This window comes from Elephas maximus, chromosome 4, assembly GCF_024166365.1.
Source record: "Elephas maximus indicus isolate mEleMax1 chromosome 4, mEleMax1 primary haplotype, whole genome shotgun sequence".
Classification (NCBI taxonomy): Eukaryota; Metazoa; Chordata; class Mammalia; order Proboscidea; family Elephantidae; genus Elephas; species Elephas maximus.
In genome coordinates, this window is record NC_064822.1 from 62863831 (window position 1) to 62888460 (window position 24630).

Genomic DNA, 24630 nt, shown 5'->3' on the forward strand with positions numbered 1-24630 from the left:
TCTATGGAAACCACTGGTTAATGATGCTCCTTTTACCAGACCTGATTTCTGAGCCTGGTGGCCCAGTGGGGCTGCTGGGAACAATTCGAAGGACCACAGTAATTACTTTCCAGGAGATGAGTCATTGTGCTTCCCAGCCAATGAGAAAGCTCTAGTCATGGGCAAAAATAACCTGACTGGCTGAGACAACACCAGTCCTCTCTCCTCAGGTAAACTACCTGAAACTAAGAGTTCTCTACCTGAAGGAGCTTGTTCCTCTGGGAGGTCTGGAGTGTTTGGGGGCCTCAGCCCAGCACTAAGAACTTGGTACTCAATTTCTTAAGCTGCTCCCAGGACACTGGTTAGTGAGGACTTCCATGCACCCAGGAGACAAAGTGAGTAGCAGGCGTGCAGCTGAAGTCTCAAAGGGTACCGGGGAAGGCAAGCAAGGCTGCTCTCGGGTCCGACACTGCCCTGTCTCCCTCTTCAACACATTCTCGGTGTCAGGTTCTCCACTTGAAAATCTGTCTTCACCTCCCACTTCTTATAGATAAATGAAATGATTCTTTTGTACTCTGAAGACGAGGAAAACATTTGTCATGCACTTACTCTGCACCGGTCTGTGTTTGCAAAATAAAATAAGGCAAGATCCATGCCCTCGAAGAGATGTTTCTGCATTAGAGGTACATATGTGGCCGCCCATACCACCACTGTCTTAGTTATCTAGTGCTGCTGTAACAGAAATATCACAGTGGGTGGCTTTAAAAAGCAGAAATTTATTTTCTCACTTTTTAGGAGGCTAGAAGTCTGAATTCAGGGTGCCAGCTCTAGGGGAAGGCTTTCTTTCTCTGCCAGCTCTGGAAGAAGGTCTTTGTCTCTTTGAGCTTCTGCTCCTGGGCAATCTTCATGTGGCTTGACATTTCTCTTCCCCCATCTCTGCTTGCTTATTTAATCTCTTTTATATCTCCACAGAGATTGACTCAAGGCACTCCCTACACTAATCCTGTTTTAGCAACATAACAAAGACAACCCATTTCCAAATGGGATTATAACCACAGGCATAGAGGTTAGGATTTACGGCACAGATTTTTGGGGACATAATTCAATCCGTAACACCCACCTACCTCACCAGCTGAGGTTCACCCCCTTTTTCTCATTCTTGCCCACAGAATATGAAGGGCAGGGAAGGAGGAGAGAGGGTGAACAACCAGGCAACAATAGAACGGTAGGTTTGGAAATAAAAGAAAGGGATTATAAAACCCCTACTTCTCCTCACTACATGATATCTCGAATGTACCCAATGTGAAATTCATCTGGGTTAATAAGCAGCTCTAAAAAAAAGTTGGCTTCTATCACTTGGAAACCCTGGTGGCGTAGTGGTTAAGTGCTACAGCTGCTGACCAAAAGGTCAGCAGTTCGAATCTACCAGGCGCTCCTTGGAAACTCTATGGGGCAGTTCTACTCTGTCTATAGGGTCGCTACGAGTCGGAATCGACTCAACGGAAATGGGCTTTGTTTTGTTTTGTTCTGTTTCTGTCACTTATTGACTCCCTTGATGTAAATTTAACCAGGTGCCGCAGAGTCAGCTCAAGACGCGTGGCGACCTTACGTGTGTCAGAGCAGAACTGTGTTCCGTAGGGGGTTCGATGGCTGATTCTTTGGAAGCTGGTCACCGGAACTTTCTTCCAAGGCACCTTCTGGGTGGACTCCAACCTCCAACTTTCTGGTTAGCAGCTAAGAGCGTGTCAACCGTTTGCACCACCTAGGGACTCCTGAATGTGTTTAGGCACCTTGCTTTCCTTCTAACTTCAGGCTATGCTCAACTACCCAAAAGGAATGGGAGTTATAATTGGGAGAAAAGGGAAGAGGTTAAGAGGAAACGAACGAATTTTGGAATTTGTATTTAAAGCCCTGTGTGTGCTCGCCCGGCTTCTCCCTAGCCCTCTCACAAAGCAAGGCCTCTCCGGCGGGAAACTCAGGACAGCAGGAGGACACTGGGATTTCATGAGTAATAATTATAATAATATAAATGGCTCATACAATTGAGCTCCACTAAGCAATCCACACATATTACCTCTCTCTTATCCTCACAACGGCCATCTTACGCCCATTTTACACATGTGGAAACTGAGGTTTGGAGAAGACAAATGTCTTTCTCAGGGTTGCAAAACCAGTAAGCAGCCTGACCCTAAGTTGTGTGGACTTACCACAATGTCAAGGCCTAGAGGTGAGAGAAACTCAAAGGGCTGCCACAGGCAAGCTTCAGACATTTCTCCTGGAAAGGAGAGGAAACTCCCCCTTCCTCTGGCACCCCAGTACCCTGCTCTCGGTGTTAAAAAGCAGTCTATTCGCCAGCTTAAGGAGCCCTAGTGGAGCAATGGTTAAATGCTTAGTTGCTAACTGGAGGTTGGCAGTTCAATTCCATCTAGCCGTTCCACAGGAGAAAGAAATGGTTATCTGCTTCCATAAAGATTACAGCCTAGAAAACCTTATGAGGCAGTTCTACTCTGTCACACGGGGTCACTAAGAGTCGGAATCAACTCGACAGCACCCAACAACAACATCCTTCGGCTCCATTCTAGGTGATACGGACTTTTATGGACTAGCTGGAGGACCCAGAACCGTTGAAACACTAGAAACCCAAGGGACGAGTCTTTTGGAATGTATTTGTTTATAAGTGTTTACGATTTAGGCACCTGGATTTTGAGTCAGCCCAGAATGTTTTCCTGAACCTGACATATCCTGTGATTCAGAAAGCCAGATCGTTCCACGACTATGGAAAAGAATTGTTGAATGAGTAATCAGCTAATAATGAGGCTTTCTCATGCGAAGGCCCACGCGCGTGCACGCATGCATATGTGTGTGTGAGTGTGTGTGTGTGTTTGCATTTTTGCACGTGCGTATGTGTGAAAGAGAGATTTGTTTCTGGAGTAGGAGAGAGCTGGAGTTTCCCCCACCTGCTTACATAATTGAGTAAATCAGATTGCTACAAGTGAAGCATTCTCAATTATTATTGTGGATGTATACACAATCCTTAGCTAAATAATACCACCTAATTTTCATTCATGCATTCATCAGGTATTTATTGAGAACTATTATATATATATATATATTTTTTTTATTATATACGGAGCCTCAGTGGCGCAGCGATTGAGCGCTATGGCTGCTAATCAAAAGGTTGGCGGCAGTTTGAATCTACCAGCTGTTCCTTTGAAACCCTATGGAGCACCTCTACCCTGTCCTATAGGGTCGCTATGAGTCGGATTTGACAGCTAAGGGCTTTTGGTTCTATTATATACTGTCTCTCCAGCCCAATACACAGAAAAATCACAAAATCACAGAATTTTAGAACAGAAGAAAACTGTAAGAATGATCAAGCCCAAATTCCTGAAGAAAAAGGCAAGGGCTCACAGTAGAAATTACTTCAGTAGCCTGAGGCAAGGTAACAAAGTAAGGGGAGCCAGGTAGGTTTGAATCCTGACTCTGCAACTTACCAAACCCATTGCCGTCAAGTCATTTCTGACTCATCACGATCCTATAGGACAGAGTAGAACCATAGGGTTTCCAAGGAATGGCTGGTGGATTTGAACTGCTGACCTTTTGCTTAGCAGCTGAGCTCTTAACCACTGTGCCACCAGAGTGACTTTGGGCAGCTATGTAACTCTTATGGCTTTGGTTTCCTTATCTATGAAGAAAATTATAAAACAGTCTCTGCCCGTCTGCCCCCCTGAGGGGCTGTGCTGCTTAGTGACTGTTCTGTGTGTCAACATTCAGTAGAATTGTACATGCACAGAAGAAGGCTTTAGTGTGGTCTGAAAAGTCCCATCACGGCAGCCATCCTGGGTCTAAGCAGGTGTCTGCCCTCTTCATGTATATTGTAAGTTTTAACAGTGTGGTTGTTTTCTAGATGGAGGGCAGGGAGGGCGGTGCTGTTAAGTAGAGTGACTCCACAGTGGATGCCTCATCAGAGCCAAAGACTCAATCCGTCAGCTGCCAAGAGTCTTGGCTGCTGTGGGCTCACAGTTGAGTTGCTCTCCAGGAACTGTCATCAGCCAAAGGGAGCTGCCCCACCTCCTCATAGGGGGAGCCTGCATCCACCCAATGCCTGACTGGTCAGTCTGGACACTTTTGCCCCAAGTTGGGACTTCTCTGAAGGGCCACCTCAGCTTTCAGAGCTCCTGGAGGGATCGTCTAAGGCCTGGTTGTGACTACATCACAGTTCGACTCCCTCCATGCCCAAACCTGCTTCCCTCATTCACTCACAGGGGCTGCTCCTGAGAGGCTCTCCAATGACACCTGTATACACACCTCACTCACAGAGTTGGCTTCCAGGAAACCTGACTTACAACGCCTCCAAGGAACCTTGTTCCTCAGACTGTAAGTCTCTGAACGCAGCCCCGAAACAGCAAAATCTGCATGCAGACAAGGGTCCAGCTTCATCCCGGAGCCATGCTCCATCCCTCAGCCCAGGTCAGTTCATCCAGGGAGATCATCCTTCCCAAAACCCATACCCAAAGAGACATGAAAGGCCATCTGCTAATAGAGAAGGCAGGATGCAGTTCTGACCACTCCTTCCCGCTCCCACCCCCTCTCTCTAGGTGGGAGGTTCTAGTTAGTGGGATCATGAAGGGCATCTGAAGAGGGAAGGAGCTGCTAAAGAGCTTCTGTGTTCTTCGAAATAGAGCTGTGTAGAAAGGAATGTGGCAATCTTTCCAAACCTGGCCAATGTTGGAGATGCCAACTCTGTACCAGCCTAAGGATGAAGCAGAGGCCCACGGAGCTGCCCCTTCTTCGCCCAGAGCAACAACCCCCACCCCCAGGAACCACCCAGAGCCTAGAGAACTAAGTTCACCCACATCCACGTGGATCCCGTCCCCCCCCCCCAACACACAGAGCAAAGAATAGTATTAGAGATGTAGTTGACCAAACTCTAACCACAGTTGGTTTTCAGGTTGAAAGGGGCCCATGGGAACCCTACATTGAACAGCCAGAGGGACCCACAGAGGTAAGTCTACTCCTCTCACAGATGGAAGGCCTAAGACCAGATATCCTCTGCCTCTTAATTCCAGAAGTCACACATGCATCCAGACCACTTCCAGGCTGAGCCACACCTACCTTCTGCATTTCCCCGAAGGAGATGTTGCAGGGACTGCTGGGAGGGGATGCCCGCTTGCACCGCTGTTCACTGCTCAGGGCCCAGGAATTGGCAAAGTCATAGGGGTCTGATGTCAAGGTCCCTGTGGATCAAAGTTTCAGGAAAATGAAGCCACAATTATACCTGTCCCAGAACATCTGAGTGAAAACTCTAGGTCTATCATTACCTGAGTCAACCTCCCATTAGATTAGAACATATACATTCACATGGGGAGTACCTTGTGTACAGTGCTCAGCATAACACTGCAAGGGCAGGAGTGTCAGAGCTCAGCAAATGCTTGGTGAATGGTGGTGGAATGGATGGGGATAATGAGGAAGGTGACATGAAAAATGATGAGGAAGGTGCCTATCCATTGTCACTTCTCCATGCTTTGCTTGCCTTTCTATCGCTGTGAGCAACGTTCTCCACCCCTCTTACTGCCTTGGCTATCTCCACTCATTCTTCAAAATGCAGCTGGAGAACCACTTCCTCCAGGAAGCCTATCTGGGCCAACTATAAAAGTAGTCCTGGACTTACCACATATTTGAATTCTGATCAACTGCACTCATGACCATCTGTTTTTTTTTGTTTGTTTTTGGCTTTCGTAACTGGAGAAGCAGGAGGCACCAGTGTTGAAACTTTATGTTTTTAGGTAATGTTTCCAACCTCCAAAGATACATAAAGATCAGACTTGTAAAGATAGTAATAATAAAAGGCAATAATAATGAAAAAGAAAAAAAAAAAGAGAGAGAGATTCGACATATGTCAGAACCTACTTAAGACGGAGTCATCTGGAATGGCACCCTGTCATTAAGTCAGGGACTACCTGTACTTCCTTTCCCCCAGCCCAGCCTGGATTGGGTGTGCCCTTTCTCTGTACTCTTTCAGCCTACTGGGCATACCTCTATCACAGCTTTCATCTCACTTTGTACTAAGGCTCTTATTGCTTTTCTTCCACCCCCATTTGACTGTGAGCTCCTTAATTAAGGGCTCGGGCTTTGTTTCTTATCTCTAAATTCCTGGTGGGTGGTAGATGCTCAAAGATTTTTGTGGAATGAAGATAAGGATGTGACATGGAAGTTATGTCCCCAATCATTGCATCCTCCAAGTTCTCACAGCATTTGTACTTTAGTATTCAAAGCATTCATGCCATTTTCAGCTATCCACAACCTCATGGCCCTGCATAAACCAAAACACCGCTTGCCTTTGAGTTGATTCCAACTCATGGTGATCCCATGTGTGTCAGAGTAGAACTATGCTCCGTAGGGTTTTTAATGGCTAATTTTTTAGAAGTAGACTGCTAGGCCTTTCTTCCAAGGCACCTCTGGGTGGACCTGAACCTCCAAACTTTCAGTTACCCGACAAACACATTAACCTTTGCACCACCCAGGAACTCCAGGGGCCTACAAGGCCTGGTACAAAGTGGATGCCTAATAGCACTGCTGAATCTTCATTACAAGGAAAGCTAATGGAGCGTTGGGACAAGCACTCCTTGTACATAGTCAAGCCTGAAAGAGTGAAGTATATTTCAAGGTAAAATGATACACACAGGCATAGGAAATCCACTGTCCCTGGGGGAAAGAAAAGAAAAGCAATGCCTCAAAAGTATAGTCATTTGGTATCTGGGGTGTAGTAGGCAGAAAAAAAATGCCCCCACCCCCACCGCCATAAAGGTTTATTTCCCTCCTAATCCCCAGAACCTGTGAATATTATTTTATATGACAAAAGATGTGATTAAGTTAAGGATCTTGAAAGGAAGTGCTTATCCTAGATTATCTGAGTAGGTCTGTCTTAGTCATTTAGTGCTGCTATAACAGAAATACCACAAGTGGATGGCTTTAACAAAAAGAAGTTTATTCTCTCACAGTCTGGTAGGCTAGAAATCTGAATTCATGGCGCCAGCTCCAGCAGAAGGCTTTCTGTCTCTCTCAGCTCTAAAGGAAGGTCCTTGTGATGCATCAGTCTTCCCTTGGTCTGGGAGGATCTCAGCACAGGAACCTCAGGTCCAAAGGACACGCTGTGCTCCCAGCGCTGCTTTTTTGGTAGTATGAGGTTCCCATGTCTGTCTGCTTGCTTCTATCCTTTATATCTCAAAAGAGATTGGCTTAAGACACTACCTAAACTTGTAGACCTCATCAAGATAACTGCCACTAATTCATCTTATTACATCATAGTGACAGGATTTACAACATTTAGGGAAATCACATCAGAAGATAAAATGGTAGACAATCATACAAGGGAAACATGACCTAGCCAAGTTGACAGATATTTTGGGGGGACACAATTCAATCCATGACAAGGCCCTAAATGCAACCACATATATCCTTATAGAGTGAGGCAGAGGGAAATTAGACACACAGAGGAGAAGGTGATGTGAAGATGGAAGCAGAGATTGAAGTGGTACAGCCACAAGCCAAGGAATGCTGGGGGAAGCTGTAAGAAGCAAGGAACAGATTCTCCCCTAGAGCCTCTGGAAGGAGGTCAACCCTGCTGACACCTTGATTTCAGGCTTCTGGCTTCCAGAACTGTGATCAAATACATTTCTGTCATTTTAAGCCACTAAATTTGTGGTAATTTGTTATGGCAGCCACAGGAAACTAATACATGAGGGAAGCCAAAGAAAAGGGAGCCTAAATTTGTGGAGTTTCTACTGTGCGCCAAGCATTGTGATCATTGCCCTGTAGGTACTTAGTCACGTCATGCAACACAGATCTGTGCACTTTCTAAGAAACCACACTAAGGAACTGAGAGGCGGCCGAGGTGAGGCTTTGTGTTAAGTGGGGAAAGTCCTAGTGAGAATTAAGACCCCTGTGGTCTGGTCTCAGTTCTCCCTCAATCACCCTGTTTAGCCTTGGGTTGATCCCATCATTTGTCTGAGCCCACTATAAAAGGAGGGGTTAGACTAGATGACCTTTAAGATCCTTTCCAGCCCTAAACTTTTATGAAGTGAAACTTTTGGGAGTAAATCTGAAATAAGGCATAAGAAGGTCCAGTAGATAGAATTACAAAAGTTTTAGAGAAAATGCTCTGAAAGCCAGAATTAAAGTCTAGCTGGGCAGACCCATGGGATGTCAAGAAGCAAGGTTAACTATTTGGGGATAAAAATTGTTGAGTCCTTACAATCAAAGAGAACTAAACCCACAGTCCTCTGAGGGTGATACCCAAAATATCACCAGTGCCCTGACCTCTAGTTGACAGACATCACCTGCTCCCTCATAGGGCAGATCCCATTTTTAGTTTTTTAAACCTTAGAGCCTGGAATAAGAATGAAAGATAATTTAGCTCTGAGACCTTTATTTCTCTCAATGTAGCAAACTAGAAAAATCTGGAAACTGTGCCACTACATAGGACACAAAATGCTATATAAAATATGACAAATATCCTTTTGAATCTATGGCTGATCTCACAACAAAACAGAGGTGGTTTGAAGAAACAAAAAGAAGGAGGTGGGGGAGAAAGGAAGGAAAATTGAAAAATAATACTGGCAAGCGTGACTTGATGCTCTGGCTAAAGAGTGTTAGAGTGAGGGTGGTGGTCTTGCCAACCAAGGGACCTGGGTTCTAAAAGCTCCATGGAAATGGAAATGAGCCTTAGGTCTTGTAAGAGTGGTGCAGCTGCATCAGATGTCCTCTATCAACTTCACAAGGGGGCAGAGAGAGAATCAAGACCAACATCAGCCCGAGGCTGATTCCTAGGAGGTGGAGGTCAAACATACCTCCATTCTCCAAACTTTTTACCAATTATGACACCAGCTGTCCCTCCCTCAGCACTCTACTTCTCTGCTGGGTTTGATAATTCTTTGCAATGGCCACACAGAACTCACAGACAATGCTCACAATTATGGGCTTATTTGGGAAGTAACAGGTTACGATTCAGGATTAGGAACAACTCAAGACACAGTTCTTCAATCAGGACAGCTTCTTCTCAGCCATTCCCACAGGCAGGCCTCTCTCTGGCCCTTGGCCTCTCAGCCTCTCAGTCTTGCCTCTGCCCTGCTAGGGCAAGTGTTACAAAGGCCTTTAGCTCAGCCAATAAGTGCCCGAGGGCACCCCACTCCACCAGTAAGCCTCAGCCCAAAGACGCTCAGCTCTCTTGCTCTGCACCTTCTCACACCGGTCTTCTGGTTCTGCTGCCACTGTTTCTCTGCCCCAGCTTCTTGTCATCTTGTGCCATCTCCAGTGTTACAGCTGTCTCAGATCTAGGAGGTTCTTAGTGCAGGAGCCCCAGGTCCAAAAGATGTGCTCCAATGCTGGTTTTCTTTCTTGGTGGTAGTAAGGTCCCCACTCCTCACCTCTGGGATGAGCTCATTTTAAGCCTAGCAGGATGGCAAAACTGACAAATCCCCTCATTAGCTTTCCATATACCTTATTTGTATGGTTCCACCCCTACAGGGGTTCCATGCACCTTACTTGCATTATTAACAGCCTGTACAATCCCCTTGGTGGGCCACAAACACCTTATTTGCATAGTCCCATCCAATCATTTTGTGGCAATCACAAGACCATGCCTTGTTGGAAGGGCCATATAAAAGTGATTCATAACACCACAGGTCTGCATGATGTGGGAAGTTGGACCTAAGAGTCTTTTGTGAAGCTGAGACCTTTGAAGGGCTATAATCGCCATGAAAAAGTAAACAAGAAAAAAATCCATTCTGAGGAACAGGGAAACAATAACGACATTTGTTGCCTTGGTCTGTGCTCTGGATAGGAGAGGGGAAAATAATCTCCCCTGAGATTTTTGTAGCAGCGGGAACACCCCCATGTGGGATTGAGATTCCAATTTATACTTCCTGTGATATTCAGTAACTTCATATTGAAAAATTAGTATAAAAACCCTACTAAAACATCTATACAAATGTTCATTGCAGCACTATTCACAATAGCCTAAAGGTAGAAATAACAGAAATGTCCATCAGCTGATAAATGTGTAAGCAAAATGTGATATATACCAAAACCCAAAACCACACCCACTGCTGTCAAGTCAATCCAACTCATGGTGACCCTATAGGAAAGGGTAAAACTTCCCCATAGGGTCTCCAACGCTGTAATCTTTACAGAAACAGACTGCGACGTCTTTCTCCCGCATGTGGTATAAACATACAAAGAAATATTACTCAGCCATAAGGAGAAATGAAATCATGATGCATGCCATGACATGGATGAATCTAGAAAACATTGTGCTGAGTGAAACGTCAGTCGCAAAAGGACAGATTCTGTAGGAACTCACTCATATGAAATAAGCAAATACCTAGAAACCAAAAATTATTAGTGGTTACCAACGGTGGGAGGGAGGGGGAAAGAGGGATTTTTTTGCTTAGGTGTGTTGAGTGTATGTCAATGGTGGTGGAATAACTTGGAAAAGGATAGCAAGAATGTTTGCACAACTTGAAGAATGTAATCATTGTCACTGAATTATATATGTAAAATTATTGAATTGGTATACGTTTTGTAGGGTATATGTTCACCACAATAAAATTTTTTTTTTACTAAAGATGGGCCCATAATCCAAAAATTAAAAATATACAAGGAAACAATCCACTATGAGTAAACACACAAAGAACAGGATTAAATCCAAAAAAAAGTTTTGATAATAAAGGGATACATAAACCAGAGACTCCGTCAGCCTGAGACCAAAAGAACTAGATGGTGCCTGGCTACCACCAATGGCCTCCCTGACAGGGAACACAACAGAAAGTCCCTGATGGAGCAGGAGAAAAGCGTGGCGCAGAACTCAAATTCACATAAAAAGATCAGACTTAATGGTCTGACTGAGACTAGAGAAACCCCAGAAGACATGGCCCCCAGACTCTCTATTAACCCAGAACTAAAACCAATCCCAAAGCCAACTCTTCAGACAAAGAATAAACTGGACCATAAGACATAAAATGATACTCATGAAGAGCGTGCTGCTTAGTTCAAGTAGATACACTAGACTAAATGAGCAGCTCCTGTCCGGAGGCAAGATGAGAAGGCAGAAAGGAAGGCTGGTTGTATGGACACAGGAAATCCAGGGTGGAAAGGAGGAGTGTATGGTCACATTATAGGGGTAGCAACTAGGGTCACCTAACAATGTGTGTATAAATTTTTATATGAGAAACTAATTTGAACTGTAAAGTTTCACTTAAAGCACAATTAAAAAAAAAATTCCAATTATAAAATTTTTGTGTAGAGGTTATAAAACAAATATATTTTAAAATAGTGATATAAAAAGAAATTGAAAGCTTGATAAAAGAATAAAAAACTAAGAAAGAAGAGTAGAGTTGAAAAAGAACTAAACTGACCTGCTGAAAATTACAAATATACTCAGTGGGGGAAAAAAAACTCAATTGATGAGTGTTATGGATTAAACTGTGTCCCCCAAAAATGTGTGTCAACTTGACTAGGCCATGATTCCCCGTATTGTGTGGTTGTCCTCCATTTTGTGATCTGATGTATTTATCCTACGTGTTGTAAATTCTAACCTCTATGATGTTAATAAGGCAGGATTAGAAGTAGGTATGTTGGTGAGGCAGGATGCAATCTACAGAATTAGGTTGTATTTTGAGTCAATCTCTTTTGAGATATAAAAGAAAGGATTGAGCAGACTGGAGAGGGACCTCATTACCACCAAGCAAGAAGAGCCAGGAGCAGAAGTTGTCCTTTGGATTCAGGGTCCCTACACTGAGAAGCTCCTAGACCAGGGGAAGATTGATGACAAGGACATTCCCCCAGAGCCAACAGAGAGAGAAATCCTTCCCCTGGAGCTGGCACCCTGGATTTGGACTTCTAGTATCCTAAACAATGAAAGAATAAATTTCTGTTTGTTAAAGCCATCCACTTGTGGTATTTTCTCATAGCAGCACTAGATAACTAAGACAATGGGGTAGACAGCAGATTAGGCAGAGTAAAAAAGAATTAGTGAACTTGAAGATAAATATAAGCAGTGATGTGCTGGTAAGCCTGTTCTTTGCAGGGAGAAAAAGCCCTAACTTGTAACATTTGCTCATTTCCATGGTGTAAATACTGCCACCATGACCAATTTCAAGCTCCAAGTGTGTTGGGAAGAGATGCACACTATCTGTTATCACCAGCTGGAATGAAAAGACCTCTTAAACCAAGCAAACTGACCAAAAAAGCAACATAAAGGGATAAAGAGATAGAAAAAATGGAAGTGAAGTAAAGAGAAAAAAAAAAAAAGATGGACTAAAAATACCCATAAAGTCTATCAAATAAAAAAAATACCACAAGTGGTACCACAAGTGGAACTACCTAATAGTTCCAGAAGGAGAGAATACAAGAAATCCAAGAATCCAAGAAATGTACAGAGAAATAAGGAAAGGTGATATTCAAAGAGATGATGACAAATTTTTCTAAATTTAATGAAAGACATGATCAAAAGATTTAGGAATCACATTAAGTCCCAAGAAAAATATTTAAAAATAAAATCTGCACCTAGACACAACATACTGAAATTTCAGAACACCAAAAACAAAAAGATAACTTATACACAAAGAGAAAAGAAAGAATCTGCAAAGAAATACCAATTAGACATTAGTGAACAAGAACAGTGAAATGGCATCTTCAAAGTACTTGAGAAATAACTATCATCCCACAATTCTCTCACCAGTTAAAGTGTCATATAATAATGTGGGAGCGTTTGTTTCAGTTCACTACCAAACCCTGAATAAAGGAACTAATAAGGGATTTTTTCAGGAAAATAGATATTGAACCCAGGGGAAAGGAGTAAGATGCAAGAAGAAATCACGAAGAAAGAACCTGTTAAACATGAAGGTGTATCTAAACAAGCACTGATTATTTAAAACTATGATAATAATCATAATAGCAATAGTAACAACAATAATGTCAAACTTAGCAGTATTTAAACAAAAAATAAGGGCAAGAACATAATTTAAGATATTAAGGAATGACCAAAATAAAAACAGCCTTTATTGTATTGAGAACAGGGTAGAAAATTTAGACTTCGTTAAGTCAAGAATGCAGTTTAAAATTTTAAGAGAAAACAATAAAAAGAGAAATAGAATGTAAAATTTTCATGTCAACTGAAGGAAACAGAAAGGATAAAGAAAACTCCCTTAGTCCAAATGGAAGTAGAACAATGGAGTGGGGTGAGGGTAAGGGCGATAAAGAAGTAGCATAGAAAAAGTAGTCATAGTAGAAAGTGCAAAATATGGTGATAAATATAAATCCAAATTGACAGCACATTTAATGTAAAATAAATGAAAAGAGGCAAAATTTCCAATGAGAAGGCAGAAAATATCTGGTTAGATTAAAATACTAGTAATAACATATAATGAGATACAACTGCATACCTATAAAATCACTAAAATTAAAAAAAAAAAAAAAAAAAGACAATACCAGGGGCTGATAAGGATGCGGAGCAACTGGAACTTTCATAAATTGCTGGTTGAAATGGAAAATGGGACAGACACTTTGGAAAACCGTTTAGCAGTTTCTTATAAAGTTAAATACACACTTGCCAATATAAACATACATCCCAGCAATCCCACTCCTTAACTGAGCTATGTGCAGTTTCATGAGATACATCTAAACCCAAACTACACAGAAATGTTGGAAATATGAAAAAAGCTTTATCAGGCAAACACTAATCAAAAGAAAGGTGAAGGACCTAGATTAATATTAGATAGATTTTAAGGCAAAAAGCATTCCTAAAAATTGTAAGTCATTACATAAATGGAATAGTTAATCAGAAAGATTCAACTTTTCCAAAACCATATGCACCTAATAAAAAAGGTTCAAATATACAAAAGCAAAACTTAATAGAACATGAAGAAATTGACAAATTCACCACCATTTTGGAAAATCTTAATATAGCTCTTAATTAGAGGGTACCTAGGTCAAGAGGAAGAATGCTATTTTACATTCAAATGTTCAGCTTTTGCAAGGAAATATCACCAATTAAATGTTCATGTGATTAAAATTATCAGAAGAGGAATAAATATGAGTAGTGATTTTCAAATTAATCATATTACCTTCTGTTACTCATGAACACACACTCATAAACTTGTCTCTTTGGAAAGAGTTAAGGACCACTGTCTATAGACTTCATCCATTCCATTGTAGTGGGCTACAGAGGGTGTGCTCAAACCATCAAACATTTACCAACCATCTACCGTGTATAAGTTGCTATGGGAGGGAAATTCAGAGGTGAACAAAGTCAGGTTTGAGAAGCTCCAAGATCTGGTTTGACCAAAAGCCAAGGCAGTGAAGTAGAATGCTGAAAGATAAGGTTGGCAAGGTAAAATGAGATGAGGTCATGGGAGGCTTGAATGCCAGGGAAGGAATGTTAGTGAAATTTTAAGAGCTGGGAAGTAATGAGCATAACCATGCTCTAGGGAAATGGTATCTCAGAGAAGCTTACCTTCCTGGGTTACAAAGTCATCTTCAGCAAACCTATTGAAGTTGCCACACAGTCCACAAGTCTTGTTGAAGTATCTGTCTGACAGCAAGACTTGGAAGTTGCCGCTGCCATCAATCCTGGCCACAAAGCCATAGCTCTCACTGGACAGCTTGTAGTACCCAGCCTCAGTTTCCAGATACAGCCCACTGGAGGCATAGGGCACGGAGACACTGCAGTGGAAAGGATTTGCTCAGGAAGTGGGCTTCTCATAGATTTTATGGATGTCTTCCCACCCTCCAACCCCAATTCCAAGCTACCAGGTTCAGATTATGGTGGAATGTGGCTGAAGGTCAAGACCAGTAGTCGGGAGACTGGGCTCTCACCCAGCCCGCCATTCACTTCCTCTGGGTACACTTACTTCCTTTCTGAGTCCCAGTTCCTTCATCTGAAAAAATGAGGGGGGTGTGCAAGGGGATCCCCAGGGTTCTTTCTAGTTCAGACTTTCTGGGCTTCGGACTTACCTTTGGCCTCCCTGCATCACAGTACCATTGACAAACACGTGGATGTCAAAAAATTCCCCGAGATACACGGAGAGGCTCACTCTTTTGCCATTTTGGAAGTCTCCTAAAAGAGAAAAGAATCAATAGTGGTGATGATTTTAAAAGATAATAATAATAAATTGCCATTATTATTTATTTATAATCATTATCCCTGTAATTTTATCTCAGCAGAAATCTCCCCCCTAAAAAGCTTAATAAATGGGCAATAAAAATCTCACTCACTCACTCATCCTTCCATTTATCTAAAAGCATTTACTGAGTGCCTTCTGGATATATAGCCTTCTGGTGGGCCCTTAAATTTCATGAAAAAAAAAATGCAAAGCATGACCTCTTCCCTCTGGGAGTTTACAATCTAAGTATAAAGATAAGAGAGGCTTTTAGCAATTGAATACGTGGTAAGACAGCAAATAAAAGCAATGGTGAGAGTTATTGGTAACAGGTATTCCGATGTTGTTAGGTTTCAACTCATAGTGACCCCATGTGACAGAGTAGAACTGCCCCATGGGGTTTTCTTGGCTGTAATCTTTATGGGAGCAGATTGCTGGGTCTTTCTCCAGTGGAGCAGCTGGGTGGGTTCAAACTGACAACCTTCTGGTTAGCAGCCAAGCACTTAACCACTATACCACCAGGTTCCTCAACAGGTACTCTAAAAGGTTCCTCAATGGGTACTCTAGGATAGTGTTATTTAAAGTGTGAATTAGGATAGTCCAAATTAGAATCTCAGGGCTGTTTGCCTACAATGGAAATTCATGAATTCTACCTTAGTTTACTGAATTTGAATCTCTGGGAGAAGTTTAGGGATATTGCAGTTAAAATGCCTCACATGGTGCATGGAACTCAATAAGGACTCAATAAATGATCAACACTGCCATTAGACCACCACCCGTTTGTCAGTTTGTCATACTGTGGTGGCTTGAATGTTGTTCTAATGCTGGAAGCTATGCCACTGATATTTGAAATACTAGCAGGGTCATCTATGGTGGGTAGGTTTCCGCAGAGCTTCCACGATAGGACAAGCTAGGAAGAAAGACCTGGAGATCTACTTCCAAAAATTAAAGGTTTCCAATGAAAGCCTTATGGATCACAACCCAATAGATTGGTACATACTGCTCAATAGCCACAACAATGGGTGCAGACATACCAGTGATTACATGAAGATGGCACAGGACCAGGCATGTTTTCTTCTGTTTTATGTAAGATTGCCATGAGTCAGAGCAGACTCAGCAGCAGTTAACAACAACATTGCCATTCAAGGTGTTTGAATAGCCGAAAAATATGAGAAAATAGTGTCTGACGATGATCTGGTTGTGTAGGGTAAACACCAGGATGAGGGTGATGGAGGTTGGCATGCAGGGGGAGAACAGGTAACAGACACATTTTCTCTAGCATGAACATAAAAAACTTGTTGCTGGCAAGTTGCTTCCGACTCACAGGGACCCTATACTGCCTCAGAACTGCCTCATAGGGTTTCCAAGGAGCAGCTGAGAGATTCGAACTCCAAACCATTTGGTTAGCAGCCAAGCTCTTAACCACTGTGCCACCAGGACTCCATACAGCATTAACAAGACCTAACAATTTCAAATCTAGTCACTGAGAACCGGCATTTGTGCCGAGCCCTCGGTATTCAAAGAGAACTGTAGGAAATGAGGGAACCAGAAGGGACAAATATAAAGACTGAGACTCCAAAACTTGGAGACTAAGAAATTGTTGGAAATAGGGACGATGAAGAGCAACCAGTGAAGACAGAGAGAAGGAAAACGCTAGAGAAAAAGGGTCAAATGATGGGGCATAGAACCCTGGTTTAAAGGTTAGCCTTGGGGATGTGGAAATATGTCTTCTCCTAGGAGGTACAGGGGAGTGTGGGCTGTAGCTCTTCAGCAAAAGAGGGGACAAGGAGGTCTGTGAGCTAAATCCAGGAAACATGGGAAGGTTTATTGACTTGAAGTGGTGCTGCCATGCCCAGGGCCACTGGTAAAGAAAGCCAAGGAAGGGGTCTCCTCACTCACGCCCGAGAGGAGTTCCTCAGTAGCAGTCTGAGCACACACAGATAGATATACACACAAACACTTCCAACCAACCAGGACGAGCCAGAAAATAGAGACTTGCTTCCGGTGAGATTACAGCCAGGGCTGCCACACATAAATAAGGAACATATGCTAAGAATAGAGTCTTGAATTATCATTAGCAGCTCAGAGGCCTCCAGGAAGGGCTCCCAGACCACCCACAGCCCACAAACCACATTCCGCAGAGCCTCAGACCAGGAGAAAAGCAGTCGCCAATCAAGTCAAAGGGTTTTTCTCCTGTTAGAGCTGGTGGATCTTGTTTGTGCTGCATTTTCACCAGAACGGTTTTTGCAGCAAGCCAGTCTTTAAATGTTGAGCATAGTTTCTGAGAGCAAGCAATCAGCCAAAGAAAAACAGAACTAGATAAGATACTGGATAAGACAAATTTAGCAAAATGTTAATGGTAGAATCTGAATGGGATATATGGGTGGTTTCAATTTTTCTATACACTTGAAAATTTCCATAGTTAAATGCAAAAAGAGAAAAACATAATAAAAAAGAGAAACAAACAAATGGGACTGCCTAGCAACAACCTCTGGTTTACAATCCCTCCCAGGAGCACTCCTGGCCCCTGGGTATTCACAATGGGCCCAAGCCCAAATTCCTTCCTCAGCCTCTCCTGAGGCCAACATCCTGAACACCACTTACCAGCTTGGGGTGAACCCATGCAACAGGGCACAACCCATTCATGACCTCCTCACTGGATACCATGAGGGCAGGAGATGCCCCTGTCTGCTAGAGGGGGATGTACAAACCAGCCCAGAGGTCTGAGTCTCTGATCCCTTATGGCCACAGCATCTTCTCATCATCAGTACGATTCTCCCCCCCCACACCCAATCTGACAGGGCAGTGGGACATGTGGTTTTGTCCCTGCTTCCCTGAGTAACTGGACCAGTATCTCACTTCTCAGCCAAAGGTCTCTCCCTCTTGGAAAGAGGAAAGGGATCCCCATGTACCTCTCCTTCTTGCAGACACTCCCTCTCCTGGGGATTCAAAAAGGGCAAAGGAGAACAAGTCTGCCAGGAAGTATGAAGCAGGAGGGTGGGTAGGAAACACTTCAGATACAACAAGGTCACCGACCTGCAGCTGCAGATCGGTAGTTCTTCAAGACTTTCAAGGATGTGCAATCCTTAGGAATGGATTCCACAGAGGGTAAGGTGACCCACCCAAGCTACCACCCTGAGATGATCTTTAAGCTTTGAGCCTTGAGTGAACTGGTCTCCTAAAGGTCACCCGTAAGTCAAACAATGTTGTTGCTGTTGTTGTCTGCCATTGAGTCAATTCCAACTCATAGTGTCCCTACATGACAGAGTAGAACTGTCCTATAGGGTTTCCTAGGCTGTAATCTTTATGGGAGCAGACCACCAGGTCTTTTCTTCCGTGGAGATGCTGCTAGATTCGAACATTTAGCCTTTCCGTTAACAACCAGGTGCAAGTCAAACAATAAAACCAAAACCAAGCCTGTTGCTGTTGAGTCAATTCCAACTCACAGTGACCCTACAGGACAGGGCAGAACTGCCTCGTAGGGTTTCCAAGGAGCAGCTGGTGGATTCAAACTGCTGACCTTTTGCTTAGCAGTCTAGCTCTTAACCTCTGCACCACCAGGGCTAAAACAGTAAAAAAGTCCAGCTTAATTAGCAAAAAACATTTTGCCTTGGGCAATGTGCTCTTTTAAGAATTATCTATATGCAGTTTCGGCAACAGGAACTCCAAAGGTCAGACTAGAGCTATGTCTTAGGGTAAATCAGTAATATTCTGAATTGTTCTTCAGGAAAATGTTGCATGTCCAGACCTGGCAATCTGCTCCGATAAAGATTACAGCCAAGAAAACCCAATGGGTTTATGATGACCTGTTCTATTGTTCTTCCCATTTTTGTGTATCTTGCGAAATCTTCACAATGAAGTTAAAAGCATCTTAAATGTTCAAAATTTCTTTGAAAATATCTTCTTAACTGCTATAAATATTCCACCTTATGGAAGCAGCATAATTTCTAAATTGTTGGACATTCAGATTTTTCCCCAGTTTCTTAGCATTATAAAAACTCTTCAATGAACATTTTTTATGTACTTATGCCTTAACTTACTCTTATTATTAGTCTCTTAGATAGACTCCATGGTATTATAAAATAAGAAAAAATCAAATAGTGAAAAGAAAAAAAAAAAAACCCTATGGGGCAGTTCTACTCTCTCATACGGGGTCACCATGAGTCGAAATTGATGATATCTAACAACAACAATGGGGCCAGGAGTAGGGCAGGAGCAGGCTGGGATTGTGAGGTTTGGTGGGGGCTGAATTGCATACTCCCAGGAGCCTATGGGACTCCTGATCCCAGAGGGCTGAGGGAGGCTCTAAGAGCGGTCAGTCCACACCCAAGGCAAGGGGGAGTAAGGGGAGTTTTGAAAGTGTGCCCTGGAGAAGGGAACCACACTGTGGCAGCTGAAAGGATCTTGGAGATCATCTAAACTAGTAGCTTTAAAGCTTTCTGGCCCAGAATTCAGAGTTAAAAACACATTTTACTTCATGACCCAGCACCACACGCACACATATTCCACATAACAACACCCTTACCACATGCCATTTGTACTGATAGTTTCTATTCTATTCCATTCAATTTTTTTAAATGCTTGTTACAACCATTAAATTAATTTTATGACACAGGGGTTGTGACTAAGTTTGAAAAACACTGATCTAAACTGACTCTGTTTTATAGATGGAGAAACTGAGGCCTAAATTTACAACAGGGCTTCTTACCTGAGCACTATTGGCATTTGGGGCTGGGTAATTCTTTGTGGTGGGGGCTGTCCTGTGCATTGTAGATGCTTAGCAGATCTACCCATTAGATGCCAGTAACAAACCACCATCACCACCGCACCCACCTGCCCACAATTCTGACAACCGTAATTTCATGTCTTCAGACATTGCCAAACGTCCTCTGGAGTAAAAAATCAGCCCTGAATGAAATGTATTGGTTTACACTGATAACAGGGCAGAGCCACATACAGGTTGTCTGATTCCCGATCTAAAGCTGCTTCACAGGGCACATGAGTGCTTGAGATTCAGTTAACCACTGATGCAGAAAACTCTAGATTAGTATTGTATTTTGTTTGGTGTAGTGGGTAAATGTTTGGCTGCTTAACCAAAAGGTCAGCAGTTCGAATCCACCAGACACTCCTTGGAAAGCCTATTGGGAGGCTTTACTCTGTCCTACAGGATCTCTATGAGCCAGAATTGGCTCGATGGCAAAAGATTTTGTTTTCTTTTTTTTTTTGGGGGGGGGGGGGTCTTGTTTGCTTTTTTCCCTTTTTTGCAGGGGGAGGGTAATGATGTACAGCCATTAGGAAGATGAGCCATTAGAAAGTGCCAGTGGGCCCAGGAGAGACTCCCACACTTACTGACCTTCATGTTAGCACTTCCTGTAATTCTAGGAAAAAAAGGGGACTGGGTGTCAAAACGCCCCATGAAGCTCTTCCTATGGCTCCTATCTGGCCTCTTAACCTCATTGAGGCCCTAACTGATGGACAAGGCCTCCCCAGCGTGTTGGAGAAAGAGTCATACAAGGCCCTCCAGGAGCCCGCAGGCAGCTGGAACCAGAGTCAGATCTGGCCACTTACTTGAACCTTAGTGTGGCACTCACTAATCTGCATTTCTAACAAACTCCCCACCCTGCAACCCATGATTCTGATGCAGGAGATGCTCCATCCGAACTCTGAGAAACAGTGATCTCAACTGACCACCCCATTTTACTGATGTGGAAAGGAAGGCTCGGCTGGGGAAGTGACTCAGCAGGTTGGTGGTTGTTTCTGGTTCTCTCTCTGTGTTACTTTGGGAGCCGGGTCCTGCAGCTCTAGCTTAGGAAAAGCAGAGTCTACAGGGCGGGAGGAACCAGGACTCCTGTGATCTCCTCCTGGCCCCTGTACTGACTGGCCAGAAGACCTGTAGCTTTGGCCTCAGCTTCTGAAGCCTGGTTGACCAGGAGCCAGGATCAAGAAAAGGGGCCCTCCCTTTGCACCAGGTGGTCCTTCTGCAAGGATACAAACACTTTACCCAGGAAGTGAACAAGGTCCACTGGCCCTCAGACAGGAATGTGAATTTGCAATTCTAATTCAAGGAAACAGGATGTCATTGAGAACAATGGAGCAGAAGTATGCAGGACAGAGTCAGGGGTGGCATTGTAAACTGAAACTGGAAGGTCTGATGTGCTGGGCCCCCTGGGGCCTCTGTCTCTGCTCCCCCCCCCCCACTCAAGTACCAATGCTAGCCCAAACTCCCCAGGGCCAGCCTCCTCCAGATTATTCCTCTCCTCCCAATACCCCCATCCTCACACACACCACCACCACCACCAAAAAAAATAAAAAGAAGCACTACCTCTTCTCTCTGATGGTAGTAGCACAATTTCTGGTGAAAATCAAACCAATCGACATTAAAGTGTGATTTTCTATAGCCTGGTTTAGGTCAATACCTAAAAATTGACACTTGATGAGAACAAGTTGTTATAAGAAAAAAATAACTACCTAGTGTGGAATCCCACCAAGATATTTTGAGATAGAGAGCTCATCCACAGTGCTTCAAATTCCTTCTTGGTCAATGAAACCTAGAAAAGGTTGTACCCTCTGGTGCAATCCTGTGTGAACGTGATGGAGTGAAGGAGTAGATAATCCAAATTACCTTGACCTTGATAGATATGCCCAAAGACCACAGCAGCTCCTGGTCTCTGTCCATGTTCACATCCAACAATTAAATATTCAGATAGTAAGTGAGCTGCTGTAATGTCTAATGTTTGGATCACACCACCAAATAATTTCTCTCACTTGATCCTCACAGCATCTCCCTTTTAAGGATGAGAAAATGGAGGCTGAGACACACTGGGTGACTTTCCTAAAGACACAGTGAAGTGGGAGAATAGAGATGAGAGCACAAGTTTTCTGACCCCAGCTATAGCTCTTTCCATGCTTCTGTTTCCTGCTGGAGGCAGGGCCACCACGTCCCAACTAGTTGCCATCAGTTTGACTCTGACTCATGGTGATCCTGTGCTTCACAGGGTTTTCAATGGCTGGGTTTTCAGAAGTAGACCACCTCTGAGTGAACTCAAGCCTCCAACCATTCATTTAGCAGTCGAGTGCTTTAACCATCTTGGGATCTACCGTCCCAAGAAATGGAAAACAACTGTCAGCTTAAGTTGAGTGAGCCAGTGCTATAGAGGGTCTGAGTAATTAGGAGGCCGAAGAGGAGGGGACAGTGGCAGCTCCAAGGCACAGCACAGCCCAGTTTCCCTGCCTGCAAGGGCTGCCCTTAAGATGGGAGGGGTCTGTAGTTCTCCTTAAGCATGGGCAAGGGACTTTTCCAACATGCTGACTTGGCTCCCTGACCCCAGAATCTGCACTCTGTTCCTGGGACTAAGATTTCATTGGGTATTATTTACAAGCCTCTGAGATTCAAAGTCCACAGCAGAGATGAGCCAACCTGACCCTGGAGTCAGGCCAACAACCCCACTCCAGGACACCACAATGTCTCCACAGGGTTCCCCTCCCTGGGAACTCCACAGCCATAGAGTGGGTAGGATGTCATTTTTTATTTTTCTTCCTTCAAAATCTTCCTCCTGATACTCCTAACCCTCCATACCCACTGACTCCCCCATAACCATCTCAGATAGAGGATCTGTATCGTCTCCACTAGAATTTTTTTTATTGTAGTAAAAATATATATAACAAAACATTTGTCAATTCCACAAATTTTACACATACAATTCCATGACATTGATTGCATTGCTTATGTTGTACAATCACCACCACTATTTCACTAGGATTTTTAAGGTGGAGAAATCCAGTGAAAATAAACATTGGGGCCACCTGAGGTGGAAGGACCTGAGCCTTTGGCTTCCCAAGGAAGGTGAGGGGGTACTTTCTCTCTCCCGGCTGCTCTCCCAAGACTTGCTGCCTCTGAAGCAAGATGGGTCTCTGAAGCTCAGTGTTTGGGGTAGCTTCCATGACTTGTGACACCCAAGAACGTCTCTGGCCATTTCCACCTCCCACCCGGTTACCACAGGCAAGACCACCTTGACTCCTTCCTCTTTCTCTCTCAGAACGATCTTGGCAAAGTGCAAATTCCCTCTTGGCCCTTCCCTGCCTCACAACACTCAACACAAGCTCCTCACTGGCTGCTGAATGGAGAGACACGTCCCATTAGACTTCAAGACCTGCTCTGTCAGACTCACTCTGTGACCCAGCCTTACATCTCACTGTTCTCCAACCCAGTGGTCCTCAAAGGCTGGTCCCAGACCAGCAGCAGCACCATCAGCTGGGAAACTGTTAGAAAGGCAAGTGTTTCTCTTGAGTGAGAAACCCCCAGGTAAGGCCCTGCAATCTGTGTTTAACAAGCCCTCCAGGTGAGCCTGATGGGCACTAAAATTTGAGGATCACCACTCCAGCCACAATAAACTCCTCACGGGGCTCTACTTAATGAACATCTGCTCCTGCCAGCCCTTTTCCCTTTGCTCATACTGTCCCAGTGCCTGGAGCATCCCCCCCCCCCCGCCAGTCCTCTCTGCCCAACCCAAATCCCCTTGCCTGACTCCTCACACACTGTCATGCTTCCTTCGTGCAATCAGCTTATGTCACTGTCTTCTTGGGTACAAAAGAGCAGTATGCATCATGGTGCCCTCACCAGCCAGTGATTACAGAGACCCAAGTGAGCTAACCACCAGGAGCGAAAGATGAACGAGACCTCATCCTTGCCCTGGTGAGGCTCACAGGGTCATGACTGGAATAGGTCTTCCAGCAGAGGCAGGAAAGGAGGTGAAGATGGCTCTAAAGACCACCACAGAGGCAGGAGAACCTCATACCTAGGGCCACTGTCAGCTCCCTGCGCTCTCAAACACAGCCTAGCCCAATGCAGGCTCACAGAGGGTGCTGCATCAATACTTGTTGACTGATTGAGTAACTACCCAATGAGTCCTACTGCCAGCATCTCATGTAAGAGTCTGAGTGGGGTATGTTCATGGCTATCTCCATTCTTCTAGGTTGAGGACCTCACCTTTGCTAGGCTTTGTTGCATCCCTCCCTCACACATTACACACCAGTGAACAGTTGCCATTGAGTCAATTCCAACTCATGACGACCCCATGTGTGTCAGAGTAGAACTGTGCTCTATATGGTTTTCAATGGCTGAATTTTCATAAGTAGGTAGCCAGGCCCTTCTCCCAAGGAGCCTCTGGATAGACTCGAATCTCCAATCTTTCAGTTAGCAGTTGAGCACATTGACCTTTTGCACCATCCAGAGACTCCCACACATTACACACATCTGATTCTTAGAGTGTGGAGGTCACCAAACCACACTCCTCCATCACGGGCTCCAGCCCTGCCTTCCTGTCTTGGAAAAATTCCCTCTGTTTTTAGCAAAGAGAAAAGTTCCTTTCACCTGAAAGACACAGGATTAAAATCCAGCTCCTTCATTCATGATCTGTCAAGCTTTAGGAGGATTATATGCAAAACAAAGATGACTATATCTACATCTCAGAGTTGCTGCGGGATGCAGAGATAA

The 24630-nt window shown here is 43.9% G+C and overlaps 1 protein-coding gene across 3 annotated transcripts in view; it reads right to left on the bottom strand.

The window, feature by feature from the left end:
• VWF (von Willebrand factor) overlaps positions 1 to 24630 on the bottom strand; it is a 173654-nt gene that overhangs the window by 144660 nt on the left and 4364 nt on the right. For all 3 annotated transcript variants that reach the window (XM_049882256.1, XM_049882254.1, XM_049882255.1), the window contains exons 4-6: positions 14992 to 15094; positions 14492 to 14700; positions 5095 to 5216 (exon numbers count right to left, since the gene is read on the bottom strand). In XM_049882256.1, coding sequence (XP_049738213.1) covers positions 5095 to 5216; positions 14492 to 14700; positions 14992 to 15094 — 434 coding nt within the window. The remainder of the gene's footprint in view (positions 1 to 5094; positions 5217 to 14491; positions 14701 to 14991; positions 15095 to 24630) is intronic.